General features: G+C 40.5%; 1 protein-coding gene across 1 annotated transcript in view; it reads left to right on the top strand.

The window, feature by feature from the left end:
- Positions 1 to 17,549, top strand: part of gabra3 (gamma-aminobutyric acid type A receptor subunit alpha3) — a 165,392-nt gene that overhangs the window by 83,877 nt on the left and 63,966 nt on the right. The window contains exons 3-4 of the mRNA XM_047380092.1: positions 4,431 to 4,552; positions 16,510 to 16,577. Of these exons, the coding sequence (XP_047236048.1) occupies positions 4,431 to 4,552; positions 16,510 to 16,577 (190 nt within the window). The remainder of the gene's footprint in view (positions 1 to 4,430; positions 4,553 to 16,509; positions 16,578 to 17,549) is intronic.

The following is a 17,549-nucleotide window of genomic DNA, read 5'->3' as shown; positions in this document are numbered from 1 at the left end:
AGTTATAACATTATAGCTTGTGTACAGCGTAAGAGAATATACAGTTACAGAGTCTGACAATTATTAATAATGAACACCATTTAAATGTGAAACACATAAGAGTTAAAAATTTTTAATAAGATGTAAGATCTGGCATCACAATTAAATAAGACAAATTACCTTTGTAAACTTGTGAAAATCTTTCTCTACAGCCTTGGTGTGTACATACCTGCATCTTCTCAGGTGCTTGTTGGTAGTTTTCTGGCTTTTCAAAATGTCACCTACCGACAGAATCAACTCATGTCTATTGAAGAGAACCAAGATAGTTAAACTAGCAGCTGGCAGGACCGTAAACTGCGTTTGTTAACACAGAAATGATGTCCAATTCACAGAGTGTCCCATTTTTTTGTGCTCATCTGTAAATTTTAACATCTGTCTCCTAATGGAGAAATATCAGGATGTGTGTGTGTCACAGACTGTCTCCAGTGAAAACATGCAGATGCTACTCACTACATTAGTTTTTTATTATTCAGAAAAGCATATTTCACTGTAGAGCAAGCTTAGATGGAAAGGTTTTTCAGGGAGTTTTCTCATTAATTTTTGAATTTGCACAGGGGCTGACTGGGAGGTCAGAAAGGTTTTTGTTTGATACATGATTAATGGTGAGCGGGATATTAGCTATTTCTGTTAAACTTGTCCCTGACATTTCTAAAGCTTTTTGTGCATGGTGTATTCCCTCAGTTTGAGTTGCTGTAATAGAATATGTATCTATTTTTCTTGAAGTGGTATTTGAGTATATTTTCAGAAACAAATTATTTAGTATACAACACAGTTTATGAGGCAGTACCCAGCTTATTGTGGTCAAAGTGTGGAATTAAGTGTTTAAAGGCTTATTTTAGGGTGGAGTGCATTTGGAGTCGCTGATAACATTTGGCTGATTACTGTTGGTAAGAGGGAAATCCTACCTGATTTAGCTGCATCATGCTATCTGTGTTGCCTTGAAGAGTTTAATACCACAGCAAAGACATGGGCTTATATCAAAACAACACCATGAAAACTGGTGAGTCTTGACTCTGCATCTGAACAAAACATGCTTCAAGTAGTCAATCAAAAATAATTGCCTGCTCTGTCTGCACACGTAGTGCAGTCTGTGGCAAAATATTCCAACAATTAGGGTTTTAGTTGAACATTTTTAACAGTAACAACTTTTTTTCTCTTTGCATATTTATAAAAAAAACAACATGTTATTGCTAAGATCCACTGTTATGCAGTGGCATGAGATCATCACAAGCCTGGTGAGCAGTCGTTACAGGACAAAACTAGATATATACACTGGGATATGACAGGGTTCGGATGAGTCTATGCTTGACTGGCTCTGACCAGTGATAGCTTGAAAGTCAAAAATGTGACATCTGTGTCAATGAATGCACCATACATAAGTGCTAAACACAATACCCTTTGGTGTGGAAGTGGTTATAGAGTAAAGGATAATTAGTTAGCTCTTATAGTAAGCAGCAATGTCTCAAAATAAAGCCAAAGGAAGCACAAAAAAAGAGAAAAGGCTGTTACTAAAAGGCTGAAACTATAAACCATTGCTCTGTAAACTATATTTTTACAGAGGCATTTTGGCTTTCATTTAGGATGCTGCAACAAAGAACTCCATGTCAGCTGGTGCTGGTCATTTTGCCTCATTGCCATTTTGTACCTTTTGGGGTACAGGATGTCGCTTTATCAAATTAGGAAGGGGTGAAATAACCCAGAGCCAACCTCTGCAGATATCAGGAAGCCAGAACAGAGTACAGCAAGGTTGCTTTGTTTTATTCTTTTAATGGGTTTTTTGAGGTGAGGTTCTGTGAAGTAATTATTGGTAATAGTTCCCAAAGCAGTGGCATAAATATGTTGTATCACCGTGAGCCTACTGGGAAGGAAAGAATGTGGTAGAAGCTAATTGCTAGTCAAATATACTCAGCCTGTTTTGTTTTAGGGATTTAAAACAACTCAAAAGGAAAATGTTTATATGAATGGGATACAAGCACATGACAGACAGCTGTTATGTTTTGTGCTGTTCCAAACATAAGTTATGATAGGAATTCCAGCTGTATGAATGCGCCAGACCAGCTGAGACTCATATGTCCTATTTATCTCCTCTGAAATCAAAGAGGGCTTGAGATGTTAGGTTAATTGTGCAGCAGCATCAAAGATGTTTTGTTCCTATGCTTTCCAGGTCATAGCTGTTTGAAAATCATTTCAGCTGACTTATTCTCTGCTGAGTCCCAAAATCAGGTGATGAGACAGATTGATACAACATACTGGTCAGCTTGTTGGCTTCCACCATTCTGAGGATATTTGATTTTCCAACACATTCACAGTAATCAGACATTTATTACTACGAGTAAGAACTATTACTGGTTATAACTTTACAATGCCCCACTTCAAAATATTAATAGTTTCTGAAAAAGACCCAAATACAGAGACTGAACTGGCAAAAATTGAGTTTCTTAATAAAAAAAAAAGCTTACAAGATGGTTTTCCACAGTGAGAATCAGATCAGGGAGCACAAGTAAGAGACAGGTGTGGAACCGACAGGGTAACAGACAGCCAAACAGGAGAATCCAGCAGTGAACAATGAGAACCAGTGAGTGTATATACTGAGGCAAGGGAGGAGAAATGGCAAGCAAACCAGATGAGATGTGGAGCAGCTGTGGCAGAGGGAAGGCTGAGCAGCTGAAGGAGAGAGTAATTAGCCAGGTCAGAGCAGAAATACAAAGAAACCTAAGGAGCCTTGTGTGACATGCACATAAGAAAAATCACTGCAGTGCTTAATAAAACATCAAGTGCAAAAAGTTGGGTTCATGAACAAGCTGATTCTTCTGTGACCTAATAGTCCTGTAATAATCTAACGTTTTGGTTTAGGCGTTTATATGCAGAAAAAAAGAAAATATTATCATGGTCAATAAATTTGAATATTTTTGAAAAGTTAATTTATTTTAGTAACTCAATTCACTCAGTGAAACATATATACTGCAGATTAATTACACACAGACTGATGTTTACAAGCCTTTATTTCTGTTAATTATTATGATTTTCTGCTTACAGCTAATGAAAACATGACTTTTAGGATTAGATATTGAGTCCAATAAAAACATTTTTAATACAGAAATGTGTACCTGCCTTAAGGTTGTCATTATAATGTTAAAAGGTACTGTATACTTTACAAGAATAGTTTTAAAATCACCTTTTTCAGCTGAAGTCCTTGCCCAGATGCCTGAAACCTCCTGTTTCAGAACATGCAGTTGTCATTTGGAACACACTGAGCTGATTAAGATGAACGCTGCCTGTAAGTAATAGGATCGGTAGCCAGTGAGTGTATATGGTTATGGCTTGTGTGGATTCTTACACTGTTATTATCTGGCATATTAAGTTACAGAAAGCCTTCCTAACAGCACACAGATTTGTTGTTCAGGGAAGGGTTCACTCTTGCAGAATTGAGACAATTTATTTAGGATTCTCTTTAAGTCCAGGATTCCTTTAAGGCTCCTTCCTTAGCAGATGACGTAAGGCTGGGTCTGTGAGAGAGCAGCAGCACAAAGAGATGTGGTCCATGAGGATTACTGGGATATTATAGGTCAGGTCCTTTGGGCATTTTAGTTTAATTAAAGATGGTACTCATTAAGTCAGCAGTGTTGCACCTACATTATACTTGCCTTTTCATTTCAACTCATTATTGTTCAGCAGGAGATTTGATGCAATATAAATTAATAAGAGTGGCTTATAGCATATGATGGATTATCTAATAAAAACACGGCTCAAATCTGGCCTTTATGGAAGACTAGCAGGAAGACAACCCTGATTAAAAGAAAGCATAGGAAGTCCTGGTTGGGGAATCCACAAAAAGCCACAAAAATTCCCACTGAATGTTTTCAAAGCAGACATGTAACAAGGTGCTTTGGTCAGATTAGACCAAAATAGATTTCTCCTTTTTATGAAGCATTTCATAAGCAGTTCAGTGTTTTCACAATATTATTATACCAGCCTGTAAATACATTACACAAAACAAAAACAACAATGGTAGTCAAATACTGATTAAATTTGGTGGAGGATTGTTGATCTAAGATATTCTCACTGCTACGCAAAGTAGGCGGACACATCCTAAACAAAATGTCCAGTTTCTATTCAGAAGTTGTGAATACATTTGAAATTTTAAATAATTATATCTGATGTGTTTATAATATGGTTGTTAAATCTGCATGGCCCTGAAACACAAAGCTGTGCTGTGAGAAAATAGATTGGCTGTGCAGTGGCTGAGACGAACCAGCAGCAGCCTTTCTGTTATGGCAAACTGAAGACAATGCCTGTTCCACTGTTTTAGGTATCTGTCCTCATTAATAATTGCTACGTCTAGCATTGTTTTAGCTTTGTGACTCCACCTTTGTCTTTCTGTCCCCCTGCAGGGCAGTCGTTGGACACAAAGAACCGCTGCCTGATGACAGCAAAGACAATATTACTATTTTCACCAGAATCCTGGACAGGCTGTTGGATGGATATGACAACAGGCTACGTCCCGGGCTCGGAGGTAACCAAGGATATTTGTTAGATAAATCACAGACACCCACACAGAAAATGTTTTCAGCCATGATGTTGATAGTATCAGACTGCTCACAGTCCCAGCAGACGAAAAACCAAGCATCAGGATAATGTAATGCATAAATATAGTTATCAGGCTTTATAAGATGTGATATATATTCATGTACATTTAGTCTTGATGTCAGAGATGTTATTCTTCATATATTGCTCCTCTAAATAATTTCAACAGTGCAAGTAAAGTGGGGCCTATTGGGGCTTTCATTGACAAACCAGTTAACTATAGAGGATTTCATGCCTTCTGTAAGTATTCATTTCTAATTTAATTACATTAATTTTAATAGAAAATCAGTTGCAGTGACCACAGGGGAAAATTGTTGGATTCTCAAGGTCAGGTACATGTGAATGCTGATGTCCTGAAAACAAGAGGAAGTAAGTGAAGGTTGGCCTGTTGATCCGGCTCGAACACAGTCAGCAGTTACAGCAGCAGTACTTGGCAAAGCTTATGAAGGTGATATACGTTTGAAGGTACTTTAAAGCCCTGGGCGCATTCGGTCCAATCTTGCATGCAGTACATAGACTCCTGCAGAATCCAAACAGGACTTTTTAATTTTTTGCCACACTGTGGTCTTATCTGGGTTGTAGCAAACAACTCTATGAAGTGTTTGTGTTTACATCTCTGAAAATCAGAACATTCATGACATTTTCTGCTGCCATGTACTAAATTTAGTGCCTTGCAAGAATTCATGAAAAACTTTGTGATTTTGAACTAATAATCGTTCCAGGGTCCATATTCAGACCTGCTGAAGTGCTGAGAACATATGCAAAGGTTTCGTATTGCACCTTTCATTACTTTATCCACTACTAACAAATTTATACACAAGAGACTGTATAATATCTAGTGTTAGAATAATTTTTAGTGTATGTGCAGGAGGTGTTATATTTTAAGGTGTTAGAGAAAGCACTTTTTCATGAAAATGATCTCAGTTTGGTATCTAATCAACCTCATGAACCAAAGATGTGCTTTGATAGCATGGATGGATTTACCATCAGCATCCACTGCAGCTGTACAACTTGATAAGTTTTTCTGCAGAGTTATTCAGATCATAGTTTTGTCAACCATTTCATGGCAAGCAGAGCTTTAATAATTGCTGTGACCAACAAATTTGTGAAGCTTGATCTAGAGCTGTACAAGCTATTCAGAGCTGTAGCTATCAGGATTTAGAATTACTGTTCGTGTTATCAGAAAAAAATTGAAAATTGTCCAAATTAAAGATATGGATATTTTTATGTCCTAATAAAACAAAACCAGCTCTACATGGCCCAATTAGGGGGCTTATTAACCTTGTAGCAGAGGTGGGTGTGTAATGTTGTGGATGTTAGACCAAAATGGAGACGAGGGAGCCACAAGGTGAATGATATGGTGTTTAATAATAAATAAAGACTTGTAAATAGATATAAGACAGGATCCTGGAGAACAATGGACATAAAGAGGGAAGCAATAGGGTTGACATCAGGAGAAACCAGTGGCAAACAATGAAGACCAGAAAGTTTAAGTACTGAGGGAAGTGGAGTATGGATCAATCAGCTAGGAGAGGTCATCAGGGAGAGGATCAGGAGCAGCTGGTGGAGAAGGAATACAGGATAACTGAGGGAGAGTGACTAATGAAAAACAGATCAGCATGGAGAGCAGGGAGGTAGCAGAAAACAGCTGAGTGAACAGAAATAAGTAAACAGAGAGACTACCAACAGATCTACAGGAAAATACAAACTAAACATCTACCCAGGGAAGTGACAAACATCTAAACAACAAAATTAATCTAATAAACCTGAATGATCTGAAATAAAGCAAGTGCAAACCATGGCAGTGAAGAGAATGAAACAGAACTCAAAACCCCAAACACAGGTAGATCATGACAGAGTGGGCTTGAGGCAGCTATAAGCTCCAATGGGCACTTTTTTACATAATGAGTGCTACAGCTGTACTGAAGGGCTTACTCAATATTAAACAAAATTATTAAAGTAAACAAATTAAAATATGACTGTAGTAAAAACTAGATGGTAGCTTATCTGAAGACTCTTCACAGTTTTGCTAATCACTGATGTCTGCACTGAATAGCTCGCTATGAACCGTGTTCTTATTGTTTTATGAACACGATTTCTTCATAAACCTCTGTGTGTATTCATGGCCACAACCACTTTTGGCATTTAAATTCAATTCTCAGATTTTTCAGAGAGTTTCACGCTCTCTGTGGAGGGGGGTTGCCCATGTAGGTGAGACTGAGGGGTGGAGGGGATGAATATGACATCACACTGCAATGGGATAAGGAAAATGATACAGGGTATAAATAATTCTTTACAAATAAAATCTGAAAAGTGTTTCAAGTCTTCCAAGCAATGTTTTGAGTCATGCCATGCATTCTCAATTATAGTTTATTATGGGCTTTAGCTAGACTATTCTAAAACCAATATTCTAATATGTTTTGATTTAAAGCATTCCTGTCTAGCTCTGGTTGTAAGTCAATGGTCATCTTACCAGAAGGTAAACCTCAGCCCCAGTCTCAATTTTTTTGAAGCCTTTATTAGGTAATTTTCCAGAATTCTCCTATTCAGTATTTAGCTCCATCCATCTTCTCCTGCTTTTTCCCTGCTGAAGAAAAACATCTCCCCAGCATGATACTGCCACCACTGTGTCTCACAGTGGGTGTGGTGTGTTCAGGATGATGTTCAGTTATAGCTCTACTTCACCCAGAGCCTTTTGAAAGTAAGTTAAAATGTTTAGCTTTGGTCTCATCTTTTCAGATGTTGTTTGTGAAAAAATATATTCTTTTTCTTCCATTTCACAAATTGATCACATAAAAATCCAATAAAATACATTTAGTCCGACTAAATATGTTTTTTGGTTGGAGCACAACAAAACCCTGACAAAGTTTAAGGAGTGTATAGCAGTGCACTAGATGTCTTTTCATCTAGGATATTCATTTGCTGTAAATTTCAGTCTTTCTGTTGTTGCTGCATGTATTATACTGGTGCTCATCTTCAGTTTTTTTCATCTTGTTTGTTTTTCATCAGTCCAAAAGGTCTCCCTCTGTCTGCTGCTAGTATAGGGCTCTTTAACTTGCACGACGATGCACCAGAGCGCACAAATCCTGATGAAGTCAGGTCACTTTGTGCAGCTCCACTATGGAAATGTACCTTCCCCTGGGTCTTTGTTCAATCATGCCCATATGGCAAATAAGTGTATATGTCAGTCTAAATCCGACTAATTGAAGCCATCTGATCCAAATATGCATCCCTCCAAGGACAAAATACTGCATAACAGTAAGCCCACATGCTCATCAAACAGGCTTCATTATCTCTCAGCCAGCCAGCTAGAATGTCCATTTCTGCTCTAGTGCTTGTTACTCAAGCCTGCCTAGGGGACCACAGTCACCAGGCTGGATAACCTGGTTTCTGTGGCAGCAACCATGAAGACAGGCCACACGCAGGTCATTATTGTCATGTTCCACTAGAATGACTTGATTTTTTTTTTAATCAACACTGAGTTGAAGGTGCTGGAAGAAATCTACAAAAATAGCTAACATGTTTCTCTTGCCTACTATAGTCACTTTAATCATGGGTCACAAGTCAACAAGTGCTTGCCACATGTATTCACATCCCTGGTAAATCCCTTCAAAGAAAAAAGAATAGATTCATTGTTTAGTGCAGTGGCAAGAAATCCAAACTTTAAGTTGAGTACATTTACTCAGTGGGGAACAAACTATTTTTTTTCCATTTTTCCCTGCAACGCTTCACAAGGTAGGAGCATACAGAGAAGGATCTTAATCTTACATCCAGAGTCCTGGGTCCTATCATCTTCTCTCTTCTCTTTTGCACAGCCCACAGGTTTTGTGCGATTTAGCCTTTAAGACTGATTAGAAGAAGGTTGATTTTGTTTTAGTTGAAGTGTTTCTCTGTGACCTAAGGACATACTTTGGATCATTATCTTGATGAAAGACTCAATGACAAGCTTTTTTCAGTTTACTGGCAGAGACCCTCAGATTTTTACTTACATTTCAAAGAATTCATGTTGCCACGCACTCTACCAAGATTTCCATGGCACTTGGAAGAGAATTAGTCCCTCAACATCACAGATCATCCCTTAGCATGAGATGCTTTTACACATAACAGTCCATTGTTTCATGCTGAACCCTCCTGCAGTTGTTTTACTGAAATGCTCAACCTTGGTCTCATTTCACCTCAAGGATCCAGGTACAGCCCAAGTAGAGTTTAGCAAACTTCATTATTTTGATGGTAGAGCAAAAAAGGTTTCTTTCTGGCATTCCTCGCACACAACAAGTTGGCATGTAAACAGTGTCTAACAATGGTTATGGAGACTTAGTGGCCCCAAAATATCCCTCTTTGCTGCACTTCTCTAACTGCTGTTTTTTTTACCATCCTACTCACTTTGCACAGTTTGAAGATAAAATTGGGTCCTCACCCAGGTGCTTCTGTGTTACGTCATTTTGATACCCTGCAAAAAAGCAGAAAGTTACTAATTAGGAATCAGAATCTTCCAGAATTAGAAAACAGTATCATTTTTAAAAAAAAAATTTATTTGAGTGGAATTGTTAGGGGTACATACGATAATGTTGGAGGGATGTTGGAGACATAGAGTCCGAGTGGACCATGTTCTCCGCATCTATTGTCGATGCTGCCGCCCGTAGCTGCGGCCGTAAGGTCTGCGGTGCCTGTCACGGCGGCAATCCCCGAACCCGGTGGTGGACACCGGCAGTAAGGGACGCTGTCAAGCTGAAGAAGGAGTCCTATCGGCTGTGGTTGGCTTGTGGGACTCCTGAGGCGGCTGACGGGTACCGTGGGGCCAAGCGTGCCATGGCCCGGGCGGTGGCAGAGGCAAAAACTCGGACCTGGGAGGAGTTCGGTGAGGCCATGGAGAAGGACTACCGGTTGGCCCCAAAGCAATTCGGACAAACCGTCCGGCGCCTCAGGAGTGGGAAGCAGTGCTTCGCCTACACTGTTTACAGTGGGGGTGGGGAGCTGCTGACCTCGACTGTGGACATTATTGGGCAGTGGAAGGAGTATTTCGAGGATCTCCTCAATCCTGCCATCACGCATTCCCTGGTGGAAACAGAGGCTGGGGACTCGGGGTTGGACTCTTTCATCACCCGGGCTGAAGTCACCAAGGTGGTTAAAAAGCTCCACGGTGGCAAGGCTTCGGGGGTGGATGAGATCCGCCCTGAGTACCTCAAGTCTCTGGATGTTGTGGGGCTGTCATGGTTGACACGCCTCTTCAACATTGCGTGGCGGACAGGGACAGTGCCTTTGGATTGGCAGACTGGGGTGGTGGTCCCCCTACATAGGAAGGGTGACCGGAGGGTGTGTTCCAAAAACAGTGGGATCATACTCCTCAGCCTCCTGGTAAGGCCTACGCCAGGGTATTGGAGAGGAGAGTCAGGTCAATAGTTGAACCCCGGCTTCAGGAGGAGCAGTGTGGTTTTCGTCCCGGCCGTGGAACACTGGACCAGCTCTATACCCTCTACAGGGTACTCGAGGGTTCATGGGAGTTTGCCCAACCGGTCCACATGTGTTTTGTGGACCTGGAGAAAGCATTCGACTGTGTCCCTCGTGATGCCCTGTGGGGGGTGCTCCAGGAGTATGGAATCGGGGGCCCTTTACTAGGGGCCATCCGGTCTCTGTACAAGCGGAGCAGGAGTTTGGTTCGCATTGCCGGCACTAAGTCGGATCTGTTCCCGGTGCATGTTGGACTCCGGCAGGGCTGCCCTTTGTCACCGATCCTGTTCATACCTTTTATGGACAGGATTTCAAGGCACAGCCAAGGGCCGGAGGGTGTCTGGTTTGGGGACCAGACGATTTCGTCTCTTCTTTTTGCAGATGACGTGGTCCTGCTGGCCCCCTCTAGCCAAGACCTACAACATGCGCTGGGGCGGTTCGCAGCCGAGTGTGAAGCGGCTGGGATGAAGATCAGCTTCTCCAAGTCCGAGGCCATGGTTCTCGACCGGAAAAGGGTGGCTTGTCCTCTTCAGGTTGGAGGGGAGTTCCTGCCTCAAGTGGAGGAGTTTAAGTATCTCGGGGTCTTGTTCACAAGTGAGGGAAGAATGGAGCGGGAGATCGACAGACGGATCGGTGCGGCTGCCGCAGTAATGGGGGCACTGTGCCAGTCTGTTGTGGTGATGAGAGAGCTGAGCCGAAAAGTAAAGCTCTCGATTTACCGGTCGGTCTACGTTCCTACCCTCACCTATGGCCATGAACTTTGGGTCATGACCGAAAGAACGAGATCCCAGATACAAGCGGCTGAAATGAGCTTCCTCCATAGGGTGGCCGGACACTCCCTTAGAGATAGGGTGAGGAACTCGGCAATCCGGGAGGGTCTCGGAGAAGAGCTGCTGCTCCTCCACATCGAGAGGAACCAGTTGAGGTGGCTCGGGCATCTATACCAGATGCCTCTTGGACGCCTTCCTCGGAGGTGTTCCAGGCACGTCCCACCGGGAGGAGGGCCAGGGGACTGACTGCTGACTCTGCTTCCCCCGCGACCCGGTCCCGGATAAAGCGGAAGACGACGAGTACGAGCATATAATAACGCCACTATTGACTGTTGTAGAAAAAAACAATAATTTCTCTACATTATTTTTTTTCCCCTCTTAATAATAACTGTGGGATGATATGTTAATTGAGGCTGGTAGTGAATATCATCAATAAATATAACGTTTATTCTGAATTTTATTCACATATTGTGTTTTAGAAAAGTTAATACTTATATTTAAAAATATCAGAATTAACCAAAAACCTTTTTAAATTGTAAAAAAGATAGTGAATTTTAAACAATGACAAATTTAAACAAATCTTTTTCTGAAGCAAAAGGCAGTGCTCATTAATCTACCATTGAAATTTCTTTGTGACGATGCCCAGTCATACTTTAAGTCAGCTTTTGTCTGAAAAGAAAAGGAACATCTGCAGCTTGCTGTAGTGACTGTCCAGAGCTTGTGTCTATTGTAGACCCTTTAACAACAGTCACCACAAAACTAGTTAAATGCAGTTTCATTTTATTTTCAGCAAGCATCTGCAACTGTTGTTCTGCCTGGCGTATCGCTATAAACAGAAAGAGGGCATCTTGTTCTGTTTCCCTGCCTAAACCTGCCATGCAAACTGCTGACTTTGTGTTGTGATAATCACATATTTGGAAGAGCCATTTGTGTTGCAGAAATGATTAATGTGGAAGTGGATCTTTTCTCACAGTGGGGACCTTTGCCAAAGGATTAGAGACTTACCTGTGGGTGGTCGCTTAGATCTGGGACACAGTTAGAGCTAAGGATCCATTCACTTCTGGAGAAAGGGCTCATCTATCTCTAGTTGTTGCTGATCCACTGGGAACGGCAATTTGTCTCGCCAGAGGCCCAAGAGCCTGTTTGGCATGATTGCCCCAGAGGAGCCGATTCAGTCCACACTGAAGAGGGCAGCTTTTGACTGTCATGACATTTATTGCACGCTCTACTTCATGCTACATTTAAATAATTTAGTAAATGTTCATAACGAGTCGCTCAATATTGTGTATTTAAATAGGATATAAAAGTCTACCCTGCCCCCCGCTTAAAATGCCAAACGTTTTCCATCTTTTTCCATAAATGACAGAAAAAAATGAAATACCTCTAAAAACCTGGTTGTTCACAACTATAAACTACTTATTTGGTAAAACACCCCCTCATTTATTTCCAGCAATTGGTGTTTCTTGGCAGGAGTCTGCTAGCATCTCACATTTTAACTTCTTAATAGTTGGCTACCCTACCTTGCAGAGGTTCTCTAAATCTATCAGACTGTGACAACATCTGTTGTCCACAAACCCCTCACATATTCATTCAGATATTGTTCGGAACTCAACTTTAATTTTCTTTTGGTGAAGCATTTCTTTTGTTGATCTTCATGTAAATTTGGACTCAGAATGATGAAAAATAACCAAATGGTGTTTAAAACTGTTCATGATCTTTTTAATTGAGGTCAAAAGTTCAAGTTTGGTGTCATCAGACCATCTTCCACTTGATTTTCGGAGATTTTAGCTACACCATGATGGGTTTTTTCTTAATGAGGTCTTTTAACCTTATTGCTTAGTTCAGACATATGGAGAATATATGTGACATGTGGAGCACAACCAGTGCTCGCCAGAAATTCTTGCAGTTCCTTTAGTGCAAGGGTGTCAAGCTCTAGTCCTCAAGGGCCGGTGTCCTTCAACTTTTGGGTGTCCAACACACCTGAATCAAATAGCTGAATTACTTCCCTATACATCCCTACCCACTCAAGTTCCACAAAGTCCTGCTACTTATCTAATTATGTGATTCAAGTGTGCTGACCCAGAGACGCATTTAAACACTTGTGCTTTAGTGTTATTATCAAGCTCTTGGCAGCCTCACTGACCAGTTTCCATCATGTCTGTTAAACCAGTTAGGGGAAATGATAAATGACTGTCTTTACTGTCCTATGGTATAAATGTAATTCTGTAATCCTAAAGTGGTTAGGATATATTCTGTGCTGGTTTGGAATGTTCATCCCATTTATGTGATTGATGCAAAGCCTTAGTTAAACATAATAAAGGCAGTGTTATGCTGTGAGGAAGCTCTTCTTCATTAGGGACATGGAAGCCTGTTAAGGTTAAAGGCAGGATGGATGTAGCAAAATTACAGGACAATCCTGGAAGAAAACCTGTTAAAGTCTTGAGACCGGGACAAAAATGCACTCCACAATTTAAAGAGTAGTATTTGTAGAAAATATTGAAAAAACAAAAAAAGCATAGTTTTGGTTCCACTTCAATATATTGCACTAATTATTTTCTGTCTGTTGCATTAAACCCTAAACCAACAAAATACATTGTTTGTTGTTGCAATATGTCAAAATGTGTTCAGTGGGTGTGCGTTTGCAAGGCACTTTAGTAACATAATATGCAATGACATTGTTATGGCTTAATAAATGAAGTGTCTTTCAGACAGAGAGGAAAAGAGTTCTAACACTGCTAACCATATTCTAATTTTAATATCATGAGTGAAAAGATGTGCAAATTGCTTGTTATTTGAACAAAGAATACACACTGACATATGTTGAATGCTGAGCAGCTACATTTGCTTCCTGAATCACTAGTCCCTTAGGTACCGTTAAATGTTTTTGGGGCAAGCTCACTAAAATTAATTTGGGTCAAAAGAGATGTCTTCTTTCCAAAGATGTCAACTCAAACACAGCCCAGAGCATCTTTTATGCTTTGGTGGATGAGCTTCAGTCAAACAAATGATAGTTTTACTCAACAGCAGCTTTTCCAAAGGCTGAGATGTTGCTCATAGCAACATTTTGCATCTGAATTGAGGTCAGGGTGTAAAAAAACCCTTCCATGCCAAGTCTTTGGGATTGTTATTAACATTGCTGTTTAGTGCCACTTGAGGATACATTCTAGCAAATCTGTGATACTATTGGGCCAGCATTGTGTTCTAAACCTTGCAGTGTGTAGCTTAACAAGAAAGATATGGATCGGACAAGATTAGGAACAAAGACAGTTTGAATCCATGGATTAAACTACAGAGAAAGGCCCAAAGTATTCAAGGCGCACACTGAGTGGTAACTCAGTAGGCTTTTTTGCTGCCTTTTCTTTTGCATTTCTGCACTATTGGGTCCAATTTTACATATGTAAGCCTATGTTTGTCAAGGCAAAGGACTAGATTTAAAAGGTATAAATGGAGTGTTGTTTTTTAAGTATTAAATATATCTATAGAGTTCTTTGAATCTGCACTGTGTGCTTCTTTCCAGTATCAAAAGAAAAAAGCCCAAAAAATCATGTCTAAAGCCTAGGCTCAACCAGGCTACAGACCATGTGTTGATTGATTTACAGCTTTGTCAATAGTACTGAGTAACAAAGAAGCAAATGTAATGTGTCTAGATTTATTCTCACTTCTGTCTATCACTTAACCAGTAGATAAATAAAAGGTAGTAAAATATTTTGTAATAGTAATAATATATTGTTTTATCTTGAAAAAGAAGCTTTTTTAATTACCCATTTGTTGGTTTAATTTATTTTAAGACCTGATAACTGTTACTTAGGCGTTATAATTTCATACTTTAAAGAAATGACTTGAATGTTTATTTATGCTGAATACCTCAGCCAATACAATGATTTTTGAAGCTTGAAATATTCCAGTGTGGCAGAAAACGCTGCACAACAAGAAGAGGTGACCAGACCCTGAGGAAGATTGTGGAGAAGGGCCGATTCCAGACCTTGGGGGACCTGCGGAAGCAGTGGACTGAGTCTGGAGTAGAAACATCCAGAGCCACCGTGCACAGGCGTGTGCAGGAAATGGGCTACAGGTGCCGCATTCCCCAGGTCAAGCCACTTTTGAACCAGAAACAGCGGCAGAAGCGCCTGACCTGGGCTACAGAGAAGCAGCACTGGACTGTTGCTCAGTGGTCCAAAGTACTTTTTTCGGATGAAAGCAAATTCTGCATGTCATTCGGAAATCAAGGTGCCAGAGTCTGGAGGAAGACTGGGGAGAAGGAAATGCCAAAATGCCAGAAGTCCAGTGTCAAGTACCCACAGTCAGTGATGGTCTGGGGTGCCGTGCCAGCTGCTGGTGTTGGTCCACTGTGTTTTATCAAGGGCAGGGTCAATGCAGCTAGCTATCAGGAGATTTTGGAGCACTTCATGCTTCCATCTGCTGAAAAGCTTTATGGAGATGAAGATTTCATTTTTCAGCACGACCTGGCATCTGCTCACAGTGCCAATACCACTTGTAAATGGTTTACTGACCATGGTATCACTGTGCTCAATTGACCTGCCAACTCTCCCGACCTGAACCCCATAGAGAATCTGTGGGATATTGTGAAGAGAACGTTGAGAGACTCAAGACCCAACACTCTGGATGAGCTAAAGGCCGCTATTGAAGCATCCTGGGCCTCCATAAGACCTCAGCAGTGCCACAGGCTGATTGCCTCCATGCCACGCCGCATTGAAGCAGTCATTTCTGCCAAAGGATTCCCGACCAAGTATTGAGTGCATAACTGTACATGATTATTTGAAGGTTGACGTTTTTTGTATTAAAAACACTTTTCTTTTATCGGTCGGATGAAATATGCTAATTTTGTGAGATAGGAATTTTGGGTTTTCATGAGCTGTATGCCAAAATCATCCGTATTAAGACAATAAAAGACCTGAAGTATTTCAGTTAGTGCGCAATGAATCTAAAATATATGAATGTTAAATTTTAATCATGACATTATGGAAAATAATTAACTTTATCACAATATGCTAATATTTTGAGAAGGACCTGTATATTTTTCTAGGACATTTTCCCTTCCACTTAACTGTCCTGTAATATGTTTCTATATTGGCTGCACAGAGTTTGCATGTTCTCCTCGTACATGCGTGGGTTCTCTCCGGGTACTCCGGCTTCCTCCCACAGTCCAACAACATGACTGTTAGGTTAACCAGTTGCCCTCAGGTGTGAATGAGTGTAAGTGTGGTTGTTTGTCCTGTGTCTGTGTCTGTATTGCCCTGCGATGGAATGGCGACTTGTCCAGGGTGTACCCCGCCTCCCGCCCATAAACTGCTGAAGATAGGCACCAGCTTCCCCACAACCCACTATGGAAGAAGTGGTAGAGAATGACTGACTGACTGATGTTTCTGTATTGTTTTCTGTGAACAGCCAACTTATTTAGCAATAACCTTTGGTGACTAATCCTTCTTGTGGAGTGCGTCAATGACTTGACAGCTGTCGAGTTTTTTAATGATATTCTTATTTGTTGACATGCAGCCGTGAGGTTGGTCTAATATGTGCTTATGCCATTGGTATCCTTTAAGTCTTTGCCTAATTACTGTTATTGTTATCTTTAACTTTGTGTTGCAGGAAATCTTTTTGTATAGAAAATGAACTTGAATCATGAGGCACTGCTTTTCTCTTTTCTCAGAGAGTGTGACAGAAGTGAGGACAAACATCTATGTGACGAGTTTTGGGCCAGTATCGGACACAGACATGGTGAGTGTCTCTTCTTCTTCTCACTCTAGTTTCAACTGTGAATTGGCAAATTACTGTAAATTCCCAATTTAGCATGTCATTACTGTACAGTTGTTGCTAACAATGTCAATTGAACTGAAACAGCATCTGGGGAAAAAATTGTATGGTAGTGGTAATTCTCTTGCTTCACTTTTGTTTTGTATTGTTTTCTTTATCCAGTAACCACTATCTCCATTACCCCCTTTTAAGAAATTTTGGGTAGCCTCATTGGTGAGAATATACATATATGAAAACAGTATATTGCTTAACATGTTCATGCAGTAAAGTCTAAACATCTGAACATCTTGGTTGGACAAGCAAAATTTCTCATATAAGAGATTAAATACATTTCCGCTTTTTGCTTTTCTATAAGAAATGAAAAAAGGTAGTGCAACCACAGTGCTGGATCACAGTTGTGCAACTGTATTATATACCTCCAGAAATATGTAATAAAGTTGCTCTGAGTCAAAAGCACCTTTCAGGCCGGACTGGATGACCTCTATTTAATCTTGGTACCCCTTGCAGCATTTGACATATTTGATCATGCAGCTCTAATTGACCACTGTGGGCTTCAGGTTGTTTCTGTAGCCTGCCTCAGAGCTGCTCTGACAGCCTGAGTGACACAAGAAGATAAGAACGATGTGGTTTTACTACACAGCTCGTTCAAGCACTGTGGTTCTACTCTTGGTTTCTTTGGAGCGACTCATGTTCATGCTGTCAAACTGTTATTTCTATAAGCCAACAAAGATATCCTTAGGATCTCACTGACTTATGTTATTGTACCTGTCTTTTTGTGTTATTGTTAAAATTTACCACCTTGACTTTTTGCCAGCTTACATAACAATATGGTAGGGCAGGGTGAAAAAAACTCATACAAATTGATACACATACAAGGTAGAAGTAATAGTAAAAGTCTTTATTTCTCCTCTCTGCAGACACATAGTTCCTATTCTC

This window comes from Girardinichthys multiradiatus, chromosome 11, assembly GCF_021462225.1.
Source record: "Girardinichthys multiradiatus isolate DD_20200921_A chromosome 11, DD_fGirMul_XY1, whole genome shotgun sequence".
NCBI classification, from domain to species: Eukaryota; Metazoa; Chordata; class Actinopteri; order Cyprinodontiformes; family Goodeidae; genus Girardinichthys; species Girardinichthys multiradiatus.
The sequence above is the reverse complement of the archived record's forward strand: the minus strand, read 5'-3'. Positions and strand labels throughout refer to the sequence as shown.